This window comes from Mobula hypostoma, chromosome 8 (assembly GCF_963921235.1).
Source record: "Mobula hypostoma chromosome 8, sMobHyp1.1, whole genome shotgun sequence".
NCBI classification, from domain to species: domain Eukaryota; kingdom Metazoa; phylum Chordata; class Chondrichthyes; order Myliobatiformes; family Myliobatidae; genus Mobula; species Mobula hypostoma.
In genome coordinates, this window is record NC_086104.1 from 66,916,017 (window position 1) to 66,936,401 (window position 20,385).

At 39.4% G+C, this 20,385-nt stretch overlaps 1 protein-coding gene across 1 annotated transcript in view; it reads left to right on the forward strand.

The window, feature by feature from the left end:
- LOC134350594 (synaptojanin-2-like) overlaps positions 1-20,385 on the forward strand; it is a 118,404-nt gene that overhangs the window by 36,498 nt on the left and 61,521 nt on the right. Inside the window, exons 6-8 of the mRNA XM_063056022.1 lie at positions 7,172-7,233; positions 13,390-13,486; positions 16,937-17,109. Coding sequence (XP_062912092.1) covers positions 7,172-7,233; positions 13,390-13,486; positions 16,937-17,109 — 332 coding nt within the window. The remainder of the gene's footprint in view (positions 1-7,171; positions 7,234-13,389; positions 13,487-16,936; positions 17,110-20,385) is intronic.

Consider the following 20,385-nt stretch of genomic DNA (forward strand, 5'->3'; position numbering starts at 1 on the left):
AGTTATATCATCATCTACTTTGCACTTTTAATATATTTCTAAAAACAGAAACTAATTTCAGGTTATTACTCTCCATAGCACATTTCCGTTGTTACAATACCGTGATAGAGGAGAAGGATCTTGCATCCATAGGTTATTTTTCATTAATAATTGCTGAAGTCAGAGCTGTAATGATTTAAGAGGAGAAATGTGAGATGAACTATATTAGGGGGAAAGGTTAACTTAAGATGGGGAAGCCAATGCAAATTTGCTTTGCTTTCTTTGTCCATTACATTGGAATGCAGTGACAAGACGAGTTGAGACTTGTGAAAGTATGGAGAGTTGGCCATCAGAATCTGATGCATCTGTGTTGAAGACTCAAGCTTTCAATAATAGTTTGCACAGTAGTTCTGAGGCACTGAGGAGACGTGTCGAACTAACCTCTTAACGACAATCAAACTATTAATAAGAATCGACTGACACGTATCCTTGGAGGTGAATGCTTAAAAGAAGGAATTTGTATAAACCTATTGTCAGTTCCTTGCACTGAGAAACAAGTTTAGCTGCAACTGAAACCTGCTATGGAAAAAAAAATCAGTATGCAGGATTATTGGCATGGATTACATCAGGAAGGAAGTTTGTAATTTATTTCTATAAATCAAAGGTGAGGCTCATTTAGGCACATTTCAGGAAGAACAGCTTCATAAGGTAATTGCTGGGATGGTAGTGTGAAACAGTTTGGTCATTTTGTAGACTGGAACGACTCGACTTATTCTCCTTAGTGTGAGAAAGAGCTTATCAAAATGTTCAAATATGTGCTGAAACTTGAAAAATAAAAAGAAACAAATGGTTTCCGGTCTAAGAAGATAAATGATCAGAGAGCACAGATTGAAGGAATTTTACATTTCCTTGTGATAAATGTGAACGAATTACTTAACACTCAGTAGCAACTTTCAAAGAGGAATTGGTTAAATTGTCAGAAGGAAAAACATGTAATTGGCCAGCGCCAAAAAAAAAATGTGGGGCCAGGCAAAAATTAATACAGGTCAACCACCTCAAATCCAGCAATCAGCAATCTGGCTCCACCGCTGGTTCGAACATAATTTTCTCCAAATCTCAAATTTCCCATGTCACCACACGAATTTGTCACCACTATCTTGGTAGGGCCATTAGCAGAATCAGTTGTTGACATGGTCTTTCAAAGAAGCAAGTCATTCCTTTGTGTTATTCCACATTTATTTTTATAACCTGTGCTTATCTAGCCCCAGTCATGTCTTCATTGAAGTAAGGAAGTGCCTCTCGTGGTGTAAAGTGCAAACACCATATGTTATCTATACAAGATAAGGTGGAAGTTCTGAAAAAACTCGACACTGGTGTGTCTGTGAAAAGCAAATGTGAGTTGTATAACAACACACATCAAAGTTGCTGGTGAACACAGCAGGCCAAGCAGCATCTGTAGGAAGAGGTGCAGTCGATGTTTCAGGCTGAGACCCTTCGTCAGGAACATCGACTGCACCTCTTCCTACAGATGCTGCCTGGCCTGCTGCGTTCACCAGCAACTTTGATGTGTGTTGCTTGAATTTCCAGCATCTGCAGAATTCCTGTTGTTTGTGAGTTGTATAACATTGGCTCTTCCACAGTTTATGATAGAAAGAAACTAAAAGAAAAGTTGCTCCAGTTCTTTGCTGACAGTAAATCAAAAAAAACCAGATGTGCATAACTCAGGTGGAAGAAGGCAGCATACATGAGGTTTAGGAAACAAGGGTCAGATGGGTCTATTGAGGAATATAGGGAAGCAAGAAAGGAGCTTAAGAAGGGGCTGAGAAGAGCAAGAAGGGGGCATGAGAAGGCCTTGGCGAGTAGGGTAAAGGAAAACCCCAAGGCATTCTTCAATTATGTGAAGAACAAAAGGATGACAGGAGTGAAGGTAGGACCAATTAGAGATAATGGTGGGAAGATGTGCCTGGAGGCTGTGGAAGTGAGCGAGGCCCTCACTGAATACTTCTCTTCTGTATTCACCGATGCCGGTGAGGACAATATGAGCGAGGTTGATGTTCTGGAGCATGTTGATATTAAGGGAGAGGAGGTGTTGGAGTTGTTAAAATACATTAGGACGGATAAGTCCCCAGGCCCTGACTGAGTATTCCCCAGGCTGCTCCATGAGGTGAGGGAAGAGATTGCTGAGCCTCTGGCTAGGATCTTTATGTCCTCGTCCACGGGAATAGTACAGAAGGATTGGAGGGAGGTGAATGTTGTCCCCTTGTTCAAAAAAGGTAGTAGGGATAGTCCGGGTAATTATAGACCAGTGAGCCTTACGTCTGTGGTGGGAAAGCTGTTGGAAAAGATTCTTGGAGATGGGATCTGTGGGCATTTAGAGAATCATGGTCTGATCAGGGATTGTCAACATGGCTTTGTGAAGTGCAGATTGTGTCTAACAAGCCTAATAGAGTTCTTTGAGGAGGTGACCAAGCATATAGATGAGGGTAGTGCAGTGGATGTGATCTACATGGATTTTAGTAAGGCATTTGACAAGGTTCCACATAGTAGGCTTATTCAGAAAGTCAGAAGGCATGGGATCCAGGGAAGTTTGGCCAGGTGGATTCAGAATTTGCTTGCCTGCAGAAAGCAGAGGGTCGTGGTGGAGGGAGTACATTCGGATTGGAGGATTGTGACTAGTGGTGTCCCACAAGGATCGGTTCTGGGACCTCTACTTTTCGTAATTTTTATTAACGATCTGGATGTTGGGGTAGAAGGGTGGGTTGGCAAATTTGCAGGTGACACAAAGGTTGGTGGTGTTTTAGATAGTGTAGAGGATTGTCGAAGATTGCAGAGAGACATTGATAAGATGCAGAAGTGGGCTGAGAAGTGGCAGATGCAGTTCAACCCGGAGAAGTGTGAAGTGGTACACTTTGGAAGAACAAACTCCAAGGCAGAGTACAAAGTAAATGGCAGGATACTTGGTAGTGTGGAGGAGCAGAGGGATCTGGGGGTACATGTCCACAGATCCCTGAAAGTTGCCTCACAACTAGTTAGGGTAATTATGAAAGCTTATGGGGTGTTAGCTTTCATAAGTCGAGGGATAGAGTTTAAGAGTTGTGAGGTAATGATGCAGCTCTATAGAACTCTGGTTAGGCCACGCTTGGAGTACTGTGTCCAGTTCTGGTCGTCTCACTATAGGAAGGATGTGGAAGCATTGGAAAGGGTACAGAGGAGATTTACCAGGATGCTGCCTGGTTTAGAGAGTTTGCATTATGATCAGAGATTAAGGGAGCTAGGGCTTTACGCTTTGGAGAGAAGGAGGATGAGAGGAGACATGATAGAGGTGTACAAGATAATAAGAGGAGTAGATAGAGTGGACAGCCAGCACCTCTTCCCCAGGGCACCACTGCTCAATACAAGGAGACATAAGATAAGGTGTGGGAAGTTAAAGGGGATATGAGAGGAATGTTTTTTTACTCAGAGAGTGGTTGGTGTCTGGAATACCCTGCCTGAGTCAGTGGTGGAGGCAGATACACTAGTGAAATTTAAGAGACTACTAGACAGGTATATGGAGGAATTTAAGGTGGGGGTTATATGGGAGGTAGGGTTTAAGGGTCGGCACAATATTGTGGGCCGAAGGGCCTGTACTGTGCTGTACTATTCTATGTTCTATGAAAACAATGAAAGAGCGAAAATGTTCATAACCAGATAAAGTTCTCATAAAGTGGTTTAAACTCTGCATCAGTGTAGAACTGTCAGGAGAGATGGTGAAGAAACGAGTGAAATTACTTCATGAAGAATTAGGACTGGATATGGAGTGTGATTACAGTGAAAGGTGGCTTCAGCACTTCGAGCAACAACATGGCATAAAATTTCATGCAGTATGGCGAAGAACAGTCAGCAGACAAGGAAGCAGCTGCTAAGTTTATTGATGAGTTTGTTAAGTTATTTTCTGATGAAAATTGAAGTGCCGGGCAGATCTACAATGTGGACGAAACCACCTTATATTGGCATTGACAAACACTGGCTACAGAGGATGCAGAATCACCAGTGGGTCAGAATCAGAATCAGGTTTATTATCACCGGCATTTGTCGCGAAATTTGTGAACTTAGCAGCAGCAGTTCAATGCAATACATAACATAGAAGAAGAAGAAAAAGATAAAATAATAATAAAAAATAAGTAAATCGATTATAGTATACGTATATTGAATAGATTAAAAATCGTGCAACAAAACAGAAATAATATATATTAAAAAAGTGAGGTAGTGTTCACGGGTTCAATGTCCATTTAGGAATCCGATGGCAGAGGGGAAGAAGCTGTTCCTGAATCGCTGAATGTGTGCCTTCAGGCTTCTGTACCTCCTACCTGATGGTAACAGTGAGAAAAGAGCGTGCCCTGGGTGCTGGAGGTCCTTAATAATAGATGCCGCTCCTTGATGTCCTTGGTAGTTTGTAGGCTGGTACCCAAGGTGGAACCGTCTAAATTTACAACCCTCTGCAACAACTTTTGGTCCTGTGTAGTAGCCACCCCCCCCCCCCCAAACTAGATAGTGATACAGCCGGTCAGAATGTTCTCCACGGTACATCTATTGAGTTTTTGAGTGTATTTGTTGATATACCAAGTCTCTTCAAACTCCTATTGAAGTATAGTTGCTGTCTTGCCTTCTTTATAACCGCATCAAAATGTTGAGAACAGATTAGATCCTCAGAGATCTTGACACCCAGGAATTTGAAGCTGCTCACTCTCTCTCCACTTCTGATCCCTCTATGAGAATTGGTATGTGTCCCTTCGTCTTTCCCTTCCTGAAGTCCATAATCAGCTCTTTCATCTTAATGACGTTGAGTGCCAGGTTGTTGTTGCAACACCACTCCACCAGTTGGCATATCTCACTCCTGTACGCCCTCTTGTCACTACCTGAGATTCTACCAACAATGGTTATATCATCAGCAAATTTACAGATGGTATTTGAGCTCTGCCTAGCCACACAGTTATGGGTGCAGAGAGAGTAGAGCAGTGGGTTAAGCACACACCCCTGAGGTGGACCAGTGTTGATCGTCAGTGAGGAGGATTTGTTATCACCAATCCGCACAGATTGTGGTTTTCCGGTTAGGAAGTCAAGGATCCAATTGCAGAGGGAGGTACAGAGGCCCAGGTTCTGTAACTTCTCAATCAGGATTGTGGGAAAGATGGTATTAAGTGTTGAGCTATGGTCGATGAACAGGATCCTGATGTTATAAAGCATCAAAAGATCGTGTCACTGTGTTGGACTGCTCTAATGCTGGATCCCCAGACAATGGCATATTACACTCTTTAAAGGCTAAATGTCACTCCCTGTTTATGAAGCAGCTACTGAGTGCAGTTGACTCTGGCAGACCAGTGCAGGAGTTTGTGAAAGAACTCTTTTTCATTTGTCATTGGTTTTTTCTTTATTATCCAAAGGTGAGGTGCTCATCAAGTGGGTAAGAGGTGTGTATTTAATCCTAACCTAACCACCTGTGATTCAACAAAATCACTAATCCAGCACTGCACAGGTTCTAGTCATCCTGGATTTGTGGTGGTCAATCTGTACCAGGAGTATGGCTGCATTAAAGATCTTGCGTAGGCACAATGGCCTAAATGTTAATGCATGAAGTTATTGCACAAAGGTATTATATTATCCTTTAAGTATTTTCGGTATCCATGTCTTTACATCCTCCTTCTGGTCAGCTTGTGGCATCGAGTCTATCACAGCAGCTGTGGCAGCCAGCACTCACTCTGCAGATTCATGTAACCATCACACTTCACACTTACTCTTTCAGGGGAAGTGGATACCTTCAGAAAGGTGGTCCATCCCTTCTTGCTTCAGAACTGAGGAGGTAGCTCAGAGCTAATCATAGTGGTGTGTTTGGTTGTCATCTATACCAGTTGGCTCCCCTGAAAGATGTTGGTGTCTGAAATGGATATTTTTCCCACTACACTAATGTACTTTCATGATCACCGTAAGTACCACTGAATTCCCTGGCTACTGGTTTGAGGTGTATCTAACTATAGTTTCCTATCAATGGTCAGAACTTTGGGTGCTGCTGCAATAACTTGACCGCTATGCCATCTGGTTGCCATACAATGAGTTTGCATGCATCCATCCTCTGCCAGGGACATTGATAATTTCCCATTGGTAGTATGCTTGTATACTCCTGGATGTGGTTTTGGTTTCTTGAGTGCCGGTTAGTCTGAAGCTTAATCTGTACAGAGCCTTTTAAAATTATAATGGTAATACATTTATTTAATCTGCAAATTACAGATATTGGAAATTTAAAATAAAAATACTGACTGCTTGAACTAGCAGTTCAGGCAATGTCTGTAGCGATTGGTTGAGAGTGAAAGAGTCCTCATGATAACTTGATAATCTTTCTTCAGAAAGGTCATTAATCTGAAACATGAACTCTTGTGTTTCTGCTGACTTTTGTCCGTATCCTTGGTTCTTATTTCAACTGTGTCATCCGTTGTTTTCACCATGTTTTCACAATGCATCTTGTGATGTGTTGACCTTGGTGAGTCAGTGTGTATAAATACACCCAGCTTCCCTGTTCCCCACTTTGTACAAGCAGAAAGCCATCTCTTGTAGTATATGCAGAGGTGATTCATCACCTTCTTGCATCAACACTGAGTGCATCTTCTGAGATTTTGAAAAACCAATCACATGGAAACTGCTAAAAATCAAAACAAAAAGTCTTCATTCAGTTCAACTACTCAATGTGATGGATGCTCCTTGAAAGTAGAAGTGCAATATGTACTTTCAAATTATGCAAACTGGATCCATCTGCTACTGTAATATATCTAGGAAAATACAGCCAAGGAGTGTTCTGTGAAGGGCTTGGATCTTGAACGTTCTCCATCACCATAACCAAATAGCAGATTGGAATTATTAGTTAGTATTGTAATTGCAGGTAACTTCCTTCAGAAAGTATTTTGGATGAATACAAATGTCTGCTGTGTGGAGACCATAACTGCCAGTAATTATTGTGGGAAAGTGTGTGGGCTGTATGTGTATGGATATTGTATAATCCTTCATAGTATTGAGGAGGTGACCGATATTACAAAGATGCGCCAACTCTCTTAGAACTATAACACAATAGGAGTGATCAAGGATAAGTGAAGGGAAGGAAATGTCTGCTGTTTCATTAAAATAAGAAAGATTACTAAACTGCTTAATCTACTAATTAATTTTTCAGGTTGGTTCTCATCATCTGCGCCTGACTCGAGGTCTTGAAGCAAATGCCCCAGCTTTTGACAGGTAATGTACAATATTGAGAATTGATCTGTACACTGAACAATTCTCTAAGTAACTTTTAAGGCTTTGCTCAGTTCCCAGCCATTTAATGATTTCACTGTTTCCTGACAGTAATAAAATATTTCAGGATCAGGCAGTGAAACATCGATCAGCATTGAAATTGCCATGCATTTTGAAGTGCGATTTGAATTTTAGGTAATTCCTCAAGCAACTTTTAGGATTATATATTCACCAGGAAGGTGGCAAGTTCCTTGGATGCTTTGTACCAGGGGACAGTCACATTCCATAAGATAAGGACTTCCGATCTGAACAGTGGTCAGGAACTGAGTTTTTTTTGCCACAAGTGAGACAATTAGAGTTACCCAAAGGTTAGGAATGTCAGAGCTTCAACCAATTTTCAAATAGGTTTGGATTTTTTTATTTTGTTTGGATGAAAGTGGGAACTGATGAGATTAGTGACTGTGATGCTGTGGTACAGGGAGTCATTCAGGTTGGGAGTGGGGTGGGGGAAGGAAACAAGAATGTAGTTCAAAGAGTAAGAGTACAAAAGGCTGTACTGCGTGCCTGATGCCAGTGTTAGGAATATCTGCTCAGGGCTGGAGAGGGAAAGGTGATATCCAGATACTTGGCATGTGTGGTTTCTACTAGAACCATGACTAGTGGACCATCGCCCTCCTACTGTATTCCTCTCCAGCCCAGAAAAGACATCCTGAACCCTGGCATCACCAGTATGTAGAGCTTGGCACCAATTTAAAGAGCAAAAGCTGACAGGCTCATGCAGGTTGGCAAAGGGCAGATGAGAGGGTGACATAAATTGGAGCTAGATTATTGTAAGATGTATGGTAGTGTAGTTTTGGTACAGTCTACACTGATGAGCTGAATTGAAGAATCCAAGAAAGGGAGCAATTTGAGGAGCGATAAAGACACAAGATTACTTGCGTAAGTGGCGTTACAGGGTACCCTAACGAAACAAAGCCCCAAACAATAACCACATGGTAGGACAGTGTATAAAGGAAGAAAAAATAGCAGCTTGTCAGAAAGTGATTTGAGGGGCACAGTAGCCTAGTGGTTCCAGCACCAGTGACCTGAGTTCAATTCTGCCATTGTCAGTCAGGAGTTTTTTATGTTCTCCCTGTGATTGTGTGGGATTCCTCCTGGTGCTCTAGTTTCTTGCCACACTCTACAGACATATGGGTTAGGAGGTTCATTGATCACACGGGTGTAATTGGCTGGTGCAGGCCATGTTATATCTCTAAATAAATAAAGTGATGGTAAGGGATTTTAATTACAGAGAACACAGAAAAATCTGATGGGCAGGAAGAATACTAATATGAGGAAGTTACAGCATTCTCAGGATGGTTTCTTATGATGTTCTGTGCCATGATATAGCATTTACCTTGTCAATTAATCATTGTATAGTGCAATTAATCATTGACCCTATTGTGAATGCATCTGTTGGTAAAAGCAATTACAATATGATTGATTTTTACTTGCACTTTGAGGCAGAGAAGAACTGATCCAAACTTTGGTATTCTAAACCAAATAAGGGCAACTATGAGGGCATGAAAGTAGTGCTAGTGAAAATAAACTGGAAAATAGGTTATGGGATCATTCAATTGAAATACTCTTTCAATTTAGAGGGCTCTTTCAGAAACACAGAATAGGTACATTAAAATGAGAGGGAAAAATTACAGAGGAAGCACACACTGTCTGTGGTTAACTAAAGAAAATCGATCATAAATCAAATATTGTTTAAAAATTGCAGGTACTATAATTGGTAACAGCCACATGAGTCATCTGCCAGATAACTGGACAGAATATCAAAACCAACAGAGATTGATTAAAAGGTAAATAAGGAAGTACAGATCAGGGTATGATCTAAAGTTAATATACAAATAGCAATAACAATAGGGATGAAAATGAGCATTAGTCATTGTATTTTGGGAGTTTAAACTATGAGCTGTGGCTGTTAATAGAGTGAGTGGATTACATTAAGGGTGTTACAAAGTTATTGCCAAAAATTCTATTGACTCCGCCCTGCATCAACAGGTTTGCAGTCATAACACTTTCTGGTTCAAATGTCATCACAGAATGCTAAAAACCTTAACTCTAGTTCTTGTGTTGCTATTGGAAAGAGCTATTTAATTGATCTGTCTTTGACTGGTCATGCATAATGTCCCCTTTGAAATAGTATTGTCAACACATTGCAAATCACTATTGAAGCTGTATTTACGATTTTTTCAGTAATCCAGTCACCTCTATTATTATGGAGGGTAACACAATTAGTTCTTTTGTTCACACACTGTTAGTACCTTCCGCCAGTAAATGAATGTTAGTACCTTCTGCCTCCATAGGAATGAACTCCCCTTTTCCTGATAAGTTCCCTCCAAAGTGCTGACATTCTTCCTGAAATATGAATGGCGCTGAGGTTGAGAGATTCAAGTTCCTTGGAATGAGCATCACCAATAGCATGTCCTGAACCAACCACATAGACACCACCGCCAAGAAAGCTCACCAATGCCTCTACTTCCTCATAGGATAAAGAAATTTGGCATATCTCCATCGACTCTTATCAATTTTTATGAATGCACCATAGCAAACATCCTCTCTGGATGCATCAAGGCCTGGTTTGGCTACTACTATGCATGTGACCACAAGAAACTGCGGAGTTGTGGGCACAGTTCAACACATCACAAAAACCAGCCTGCCCTCCGTGGACTGTATGTGTACTTCTTCGTGGCTCAGTAAAGTAGCCAGCATCACCAAAAACTCCACCCATCCTGGACATTCTCTCTCTCCACCCTCCCATCGAGCATAAGATACAAAAGCATTGAAGCATATACTACCAGTTTGAAGACCGCTTCTGTCCCACTGTTATAAGATGATTGAAAGTTTCCCTAGCACAATTTTTGACCTCAAAATCTACCTCATTATGATCTTTCACCTTATTGTTTACCTGCACTACATTTCCTATGTAACTGTTAAACTTTCTGTATTTTATTGTTTTACTTTGTCCATCTTAATGCACTATATTAATTCGATATGTCTGAACAGTATGCAAGGTGATCTTTTCACTGTATCTCGATACAGGTGACAATAATAAACCAATTCAAATTCCAGTGCCCACAGTTTGATCCAGCAATGTGGCTGAGGCGTTGTCTGGGTTTGGTTTTATCTTCTTCACATTTTTCTCAGTGCCACAGCTGATAAAGCAAATTGGTTCAACTGCATTCAAAAATGTTTGTGTGATTTCCCTCTCTATTTCTGTGGTCTACATAATTTGTAATTTATATTTCCTTTTCATTCCCTTTAATAGGCAGAAAATATCATTGGACTAAGTTTTATGTGGCATATAGTTGACCATTTCGCCATACTCAAATGTCCTCGGAAGTCTTGCTCTCTCCTCCAGTGTGGCCAGTGCAGGTTGTGAAATTATGTCTTGTATGTCCAAGTCTTAAGTCACTGGCATATGCACCCTGGCCAGTTTATTAGGTACACCTGTACACCTGCGTGTTAATGCAAATATCTAATTAGTTGATCATGGCAGCAACTCAATGCATAAAAGCATGCAGACATGCAGAGATTCAGTGTTGTTAAGACCAAATGGCAGAAGGGGAAAGAGATGTGATCTAAGTGACTTTGACCATGGAATGATGCCAGATGGGTTGGTTTGAGTATGTTAGAAACCGTTGATCTCCTGGGATTTTCATGAACAATGATCCCTGGAGAATGGTGCAAGAAACAAAGAAACGTCCAGTGAGTGGCTGTTCAGTGGGTGAAAATACCTTCATAATGAGAGAGGTCAGAGGAGAATGGGCAGACTGGTTCAAGCTGACAGGAAGATGGCAGTAACTCAAATAGCCATGCGTTACAACAGTGGTGTGTAGAAGAGCACCTCTGAATGCACAACACATCAAATCTTGAAGTGATGGGCTACAGCAGCAAAAGACCACAAACGTACACTCAGTGACCACTTTACTAGGTATCGAAGGTAACTAATAAAATGGCCACTGAGTGTATTTCAAAAAGAAAGGTGGGTCAAGTGCTGATTCCTTTGGAGATGAGAGAGTATATTTTGTCTGATAAGCAGCTATTCGCCATTACATGTTATTTCATTCAATTTAAAAGCAGCAGAAGGGTTTAGGTGTGGTTATTGAAACATTGCAGGAATGTTTACCCCTGGTTGTTCCATACTTGTAATTGCTTTTTGTTTCTCTCAAGAAAGGGTTCGGTTTTGTATGAGGTGGAGCGTGTACTCAAACATAGTTGTTATGTGGGACTGGCTCAGTGGTACAAAGGTCTCTTCCTGATTATTATTGTTTGCATGAATACTGGTTCTAAATAATTAATGCATATCAGTAGAAGGAGTGGTACGAATCCCAGCCTTTTGGAGGGGGGAGGTGTTCACAGCAACTGTCTACTTGTCCAGGTGTCTGGAGAAACACTATTTACCACAGTTATGTGGCATTGATTCTTTCAGTTTCTAAGGAGTTGCAAATGGAATTGGACATTCTGTAACCATCAGCAAATATCTCCATTTCTGACCCGGTGATGGAAGGAACGTCACTAATAAAGCAACTGGAGATGGTTGGCACAAGGGCACTGCCTGTGGATCATTCGTAGGTGATTAGATTCTCTTTTGTTGGAGATAGCTAATACCTTGCAATTTTGTGGCACTTAAGAACATAAATAATGAGGTGAACAATATTGGCACATTGAATGTTCTCTGCCATTCATTAATATGTCAGATCTTCTCTTTCATGTACCACATCTAGCCTGCCCAGCACTTCAAGAATTGCGTACATTTTTATCAGACCCCCTCTTGCTCTCCTGAGTTCCAGATGATAGAGTCCTGGTCTATTCAATCCACCATTCGTGGAACCAGTCATGTGAACCTTCACTGTAATTTGTTTGGCAAGGGTGTCCTTTCTTAGAAAAAGAGATGAAAGCTGTGCACAATACTCAAGTTATGGGTTCACCAGAATCCTATATAATTGTAATAAAACTCCTTAATCTTTTATTTAAATTGTCTTGTAATAATGGTTAACATACTACTTCTCTCGTTCTTCTATTACTGCACTTGCATATTAGCCTTCAGAGAACTACAGATGCACCTTAGTCCCTTTGAACATCAGTACTAACCAATCTCTCATCAAAGGATCTGTGACTTGCACAAATATGACTTGCCTAAATGTTGTTTAGGACTCTCTCAGTTTCTAAGGAGTTGGAAATGGAATTAGACGTTCTATAACCATCAGCAAATGTCTCCATTTCTGACCCGGTGATGGAAGGAAGGTTACTGATAAAGCAACTGGAGATGGTTGGGACAAGGGCACTGCCTGTGGATCTCCTGCAGTGATGACTAGGGGCTGGTCTGATTTTCTCCAGTGAGCACAAGCATCTTCCTCTCTGCATGAAATGACTCCAACCACTAGAGTGTTTACCAATGATGTCACATTTGCTTAAAGATAATATTGTGTAAAGGGCAGTCACCCTCACATCATCTCTGAAATTCGGCTCATTGGTCTGTGTTTGGACTAAGGCTGCAACAAAGTTTTGCTAATTGTTTTTCTTAAAACTCTGTGCATCCTATCTGTTTGGTTTGCCTTGTTTTGGTTCCCCTGCTCTTGTTATATCAATTTTAAATGGCATCTAGGTTAATATTTGTTCTTTAAACAAAGAGGACACTCTTAATGGGATCGCTACCTGAGAGGGCAAAGGGCACCAGAGTTTAATGTTCCATCCAAACACTGGCACCTGTGGAACTACAGTGACCCTGGCCCAGTGTCAGTTGTGTTCAATTCTGCATTGGGAACTCAAACCACAGTATTATGGTGCCTCATACAATGACGTAAAGTCTGCCAATCGTATATTTACAAAATAAATTTGCCTCTGGGATGTATGGTTGATCATATATAAGGCCCATTTTCAGAATCAGATTTATTATTGCTGACAATTGTCATGAAATGTATTGTTTTGTGACAGCAGTACACTGCAAAACATGAAAATTACTGTAAAGTACAAAAAGAGGCAAAAAATAAATAATGAGGTAGTGTTCCTGGATCCATGGACCAGTTTTATAGTGTAATATATCATTGTTTTAAAGACAAAGTAATTAACTCTTATATAGAAAGTAAAATGTTACCATTAATTTCTCAGGCATCTGATGTTGCTGAAGGCACAGTATGGAAATCAAGTTATTGTCAACCTATTAAAAATTAAGGGAGGAGAGGAAGTGCTCAGCAGAGCTTATAAGGTATGGTTACAAACAATGGCAAAGCACACACTTTATGCGGTTGATAGAATTGTGAGTGATCTGCGTGACAATCGTCTTATCACAGGTCTAAACCTTTGCTCTGCAACTCTTCCTCACTGTCGTAATTTTCATGGTTCCGATCAAGTACTCAAATGGACTCTGTTTGAGCCTGTTTTCCAGTATTATCACTGAATCATAACCACATGAGGTAACTCGTACCTAAACTTCACCAAACATCTGTCACATTCTGTGTTTTTGCTCATAAGCATTCCAAGCATGTCCTAATCTGTTTAGCAGTTTCCGAATGAGCTGAAACTTTAAACCGAATATTCCTTCAGGGGCATGGGGTGTGGTAGTGGGAGGGTTGTAAATCAGTATAGTCAGAAAATAGTTGTGTTCTTAGTGATTTACAGTTCTCCCACTATCAGTTTGCAAATTTGAACTGGGTGAAATTTTAATTGTAGTTTTGGCTTATGGCAGGTAATCTTAGTGATTTGAGTTTGCTGGTAATTAATGTCCATTTGCCCAGAGCCTCACTTCTTTAATATTATCTTGAATTGGATTTAATTCACAGCTTTGACACAGGCTGATTTAAAAAGTTCCTAATGTCTTTTTTCTCCCAGGATTGCTTTCCTGCCTCATTCAAATAGGGGGATGAAATGATTGGACGGCTTTAAAAATTGCTGAAAAATCGATCAGCAAGATTTTGTGCTCCACTTTTAGTTGGATGGTACTTATCTGGTGAAGTTCAAGATAGGCAGTTTGAACATAAGACCAAAAGAACAAAATTAGGCCATTCGGCCCATTGAGCTTCACCATTCCATTATGGCTGATTTATTCTCCCTCAGCCCCATTCTCCTGCCTTCTCCCCATAACCTTTGACACACTGATTAATCAAAAACCTACCATCCTCCACCTTAAATATACCTAATGACTTGGCCTGCACTGCCTTCTGTGGCAATGTATTCCACAAATTCATCATCCTCTGGCTAAGTAAATTTCTCCTCATCTCTGTTCTAAATGGATGGCCCTCAATTCTGAGGCTGTGCCCTCTGGTCCTAGGCTCCCCCATTGTAGGAAATATCCTCTCCACATCCACTCAATCTAAGCCTTTCAATATTCAATAGGTTTCAATGAGATACCCCCTCATTCTTCTAAACTTCAGCAGAGTACAGGCCCAGAGCCATTGAATACTGCTCAGATATTAACTCTTTAATTCCTGGGATCATTCTCATGACCCTCCTCTAGACCTTCTCCAATGCCAACACATCTTTTCTTACATAAAGGGTCCAAGATTGCTCACAATATTCCAAGTGTAGTCTGACCAATGCCTTTTGAAGCATCAGCATTACATCCTTGCTTTTATATTCTAGTCCCCTTGATATGAATGCTAACATTACATTTGCCTTCCTTACCATAAACTCAACCTTCAAGTTAACCTTTAGGGAAGATCATTTAGGGAAGATAAATATTATAAGTAAAAAAAATACCAAATACTTTATATTTGAATCACACTTGTGATCTCATTACCCTACATTCATGTAAATTAAATTAAATTGTAATATTGAAATATGATAATTTATTATACAAAAAAAAATCTAAGCCCACTACCAAGATCGAAGCTGTTTGGTAAAGAAAGAAAAAAAGAAAAAAAAACTTATCATATGGTGATATTAGCCAACATCTGTACTTTAACAGCAAATCAAAAGTTTTGAAAATAGTTCAAAAATGGTCTCCAGAATGTTGGAAAGTCTTGGCTAGATTCAGAAATTGAACAACGAATCTTCTCTAAATTTAAGCATGACATAATATCATGTAACCATTGAGTATGAGTAGGCATCCTTCCATTTAAGCAAGAGCGCCCTCCTAGCTGTCAGAGAAATAAAAGCCAAAATGTGCAAGCCAGATATCTCCAGAATAATATCTTTTCCTCCAATAATACCGAATAAGGCAGTCAAAGGGTTGGGCTTAAAATTTACTTTTAAAAGTACAGAGAAAGTTTGGAATACTTCTAATATTTTTCAAGACTTGGGCATGTCCAAAACATATGAATTAGTGAAGCTTCTCCGTTGTTACATCTATCACAATAGGGAGATATATCCGAATAAAAACGAGGTCCATCTTACTATCTTAAGTGTACTTGAAAATGTTTTCATCTTAACTGCTCGTCTGAATTGATACAGGTGAACTTGGCCTTTAAACTTCTTTTCAGCTTCTTTATTAAAGTGAACGAACATTTTTAGGTAAGTCATGCGCTTTGTTTTGTGAGAAGAGCCAGTTTTACAATCCAATAAGACCATAAGACACGTATGCAGATTTGGGCCATTTGGCCCATTGAGACTGCTCTGCCATTCAGTCATGGCTCTCTCAACCCCACTCTCTTGCCTCCTCCCATCACCTTTGACACATCTATTAATCAAGAAACTATCAACCCCCACTCTAAATATACCAAATGAATTTGCGTCCACAGCCATCTGTGGCAATGAATTCCACAGATTCACTGCCATCTGGAAAAGGAGTTCCCTCCGCTCTTCTGTTCTAAAGTGATGCCCTTCTAACTGAGTCTGTGTCCTGTGATCCTAGACCCGCACTATGGGAAACATCCTCTCCATCTAGGCATTTCAATATTCGATAGGTTTCAATGAGATTCTCCCTCATTCTTCAAAACTCCAGCGAGTACAGGCCCAGAACTCAAACAGTTCTCATATGTTAACCCTTTCATTCCCAGGAAATATCTTGTAAGCTTCCTCTAGACTCTCTCCAATGCCAGCACATGCTATTTTCAGATAAGGGGCCCAAAAGTGCTCACAATATTCCAAGTGCAGTCTGGCCATTGCCTTATAAAGCCTCAGCATTACATTTATGCTTTTATATTCCAGTCCTCAATAAGTTTTACCCTAACCACGCATAACCAGCAATACACATTTTATCCATGTTTAAAGACAAATGCTATAAATCTTGCTCACTGCCACCTTCCTGCCATTAGTACCACTTCACCAGTCCAATGGCTGTTCCATTGCTCCCTTCCACCTTGCCTAAATATTCTTCCGGGAATAGAAAATTCAGGAAATATTCAAAGGGCTGGACAAAATTTATGGAGGGAGAAGTAGTAATTCAATGAGAGACTATCAAACTTTAGTGCTGTTTCTGTCTTTATTGCACTGCCTCCCTCTTTTGGGTTTTTTCATTGTCTTTACATTTCCTGGATGTGTCGTATTTTGCTTTCCAACATCTCCCATGCTTATGAAAAGCACTTCATTGTCCTGATTGGTGAGGAGTGAGGGGTTTATTATAACGTCTATTCATTAACAAATATTGACCTGGTGCCTGTGGAGCATGTGAGGTAGAGGTAATCTGTGAAGGCAATAGGATCAGTTGAAAATAAGGGACACAGTCGGCTGAAAGGTCAGATTTTGTACTTACTCTGATTTTATGACTATTTATTAATAGAAGTTGTTGTGGGCCTCCCTTCATGCGATCTGCACACCAATGATAAACTTTGACTGCTATCACTGTTTGAAGAGTGGCAAGGTGGGGAAGCTGCATTCACTGATAATTCCTCAGCTCGAGGAACACCTGGAACGGTTTGGCTTCTTCACCAGCAGAGAGCATGCCCCTCTTCGGTGAGTCTTTCAGATTTGTTTTGCTTTCATACTACAACTGAAATAATGAAACACAGTCATGCATATGCTTTTTTTTATATGGTTCCCATTGGCATAAGGCTCACTAAAAGAATTAAACAAACTCTGCTTTTAAATTACACGTTAGTGTTGTGTGAAACAATAGAAATAAAATGTTTGCTCAAACTGAACAAGCAGGAATGTTGCCTGCAAGACGAAATGGTTAAGTACTGAGGCTTGGTAGAGCATCTACATAACACTGCTTTTTCCAACTGATACTCTGTAATGAAGCTTGCTCCTCTCTGATTGCTGTAAGTATAAATCAATAAATTGGCTTTTTATTCTCAAATGTGCCAAGGTACAGTGGAAAATCTGGTCTTGCATGCTGTCCATGCAAATCGATTTATTATAACAGTGTATTGAGGTAGTACAAGCAATAATCAGAGATCAGAATAGTGTTATTGTACAGAGAAAGTGCAGTGCAATTAGACAATAAGGTACAAGGTCAGAACAAGTTACTTGTGAGTCAAGAGTGTACCTTGCCGTACTAGGGAAGCATTCAATAGTATTATAGTTGTGGAATAGAAGCTGTCATTGACCCTTCAGGTTTTTGTATCTCCTACCTGATACAAATTGTAGAGAGATTGACCAGGATCTTTGATTATCCTGGCTGCTTTCCTGAAGTAGTGAGAAGTGCAGACAGAATTGATGGAGGGCAGGCTCCTTTCTGTGATGCACTGAGCTGCATCTCTGAAGTTTCTTGTAGTCATGACCAGAGCAATTACCATACCAAGCTATGATGCATCTGGATAGAATGATTTCTATGGTGCATCAATTAAAAACCTGTAAGAGTCAAAGGGGACATGCTAAATTTCTTGAGCCTCTTGAAGAAGTGGAGACACTGGTGAATCTTCTTGGTCATGGTATCTACATGTTTGGGCCAGGGCAGTGTACACTCCTGGGAATTTGGAACTCAACCTTCTGAACCTCAGCACCATTGACGTAAAAAAGAACAATGTGTACAACCACTTTCTTGAAGTTAGTGACCAACTTTTGTGTATTGCTGACACTTTCTTTTTAAATCTTTTTATTGAATTAGTACACAAAAGGTAAACCATGTAGGCACTGATACACAGTTGCAATATAACTTTACAAGAGATATTAATACACAAAAAAAGTTAGTACAAACAGTGCAGTTTAGATATAAAATAACCAGGTAATATAATAGTATACTAATTTTCAAACATGTCAATATGGAAAAAAAAACACCCAAAAAAAACCCCAAAAAAAAAACCCACTGTGCAACTAAACTAAAAAGCAAAGCAAAGCAATGGGCTAACTAGGTATCAAGTAGAATTAAACAACTTAAAACAATCACGTCCTCAAACCCGACCTCCATTAAAAAAAAGTTTTTTAAAAAAAGCAAGAAGGGAATGTAGATATGGCCAGAGAAAGAAAAAAAGTTACATTAAATGAAAATGTTGAATAAAAGATCTCCAAGTCTGTTCAAATTTAACTGAAGAATCATAAAGGTTACTTCTAATTTTCTCCAGATTTAAACATAGTATTGTCTGGGAAAACCGAAAGAATGTAGTTGGAGCATTAAACTCCTTCCAGTGTTGTAAAATACATCTTTTCGCCATTAAAGTAAGAAATGCAGTCAATCTACAGGTTGAAGGGGAAAGATTACTGGAAATTTTAGGTAATCCAAAGATAGCAGTAATAGGATGGGGAGGAATATCTATATTCAATACCTTTGAAATAATATTAAAAATATCTTTCCAAAAAGTTTCCAAAGTAGGACAGGCCCAAAACATATGAGTTAAAGAAGCTATCTCCCCATGACATCTGTCACACCAAGGGTTAATATGAGAATAAAAACGAGCTAATTTATCTTAAGACATATGTGCTCTATGGACAACTTTAAATTGAATTAGGGAGTGTTTAGAACAGATAGAGGAAGTATTAACTAATTGTAAAATATGCGCCCAGTCATCCACCAGAATAATAAGACCCAATTCCTTTTCCCAATCTGACCTAATCTTATCAAATGGAGCTTTCCTAAGTTTCATAATAGTATTATAAATAATAGCCGTTACACCTTTCTGACATGGATTAAGGTTAATTATAGTGTCTAAAATATATGTAGGAGGTAGCGTCGGAAAGGAAGAGGGTATAGTACTTAGGAAATTTCTAACTTGGAGATATCTAAAAAAAATGTATTCTTGGTGAGTTATATTTCTTAGATAATTGCTCAAAAGACATAAGGGAACCATCTAAAAATAAATCCAAAAACCGTGAAATACCATTAGTCTTCCAAATTTGAAAGGCACGGTCAGTGGAAGAGGGAGGGAAGAATATGTTACCTAAAATAGGAATCGCAAGCCCAAATTGATTAAGATTGAAAAATTTTCGGAATTGAAACCAAATACGTAAGGTATATTTAACTATTGGGATACAAACCAGTTTACAGCGTTTCAAATCAAAAGGAAGAGAAGAACCTAAAATAGAGCCAAGTGCATAACCTTGAGCAGATTGTAATTCCAATACTACCCATTTAGGAATAGATAGTGTATCTTGGTCAAGTAACCAAAATTTCATATGTCAAATATTAATTGCCCAATAATAGAATCTAAAGTTAGGTAATGCCAAACCTCCATTTCTCTTAGCTTTCTGTAGATGTATTTTACCCAATCTCAGGTTTTTATTTTGCCAAATAAATGAAGAAATTTTAGAGTCAACTTTATCAAAAAAGGATTTGGGAACAAAAATCGGTAGTGCCTGAAATACATATAAAAATTTTGGAAGAATAAACATCTTAACAGCATTAATACGACCAATCAAAGTTAGATAAAATGGAGACCATTTAAATGAGAGTTGAGTAATGTGATCGATTAAGGGTAGGAAATTAGTCTTAAATAAATCTTTATGTTTACAGGTAATTTTAATCCCAAGATATGAAAAACGATTATTAACCAACTTAAACGGAAGATTCTGGTATAAGGGAACTTGCTTATTAATCGGAAAAAGTTCACTCTTACCAAGATTTAACTTACAATCTGAAAAAAGACTAAATTGTGCTAATAAATCTAAAGCAGCAGGGATAGATTTTTGGGGATTAGAAATATATAAAAGTAAGTCATCAGCATAGAGTGATACTTTATGGGACTTTAAACCCTGAGTTATTCCAATAATATCTGGAGATTCTCGAATGGCAATTGCAAGAGGTTCTAATACAATATCAAATAATAAAGGACTAAGAGGACAACCTTGTCTGGT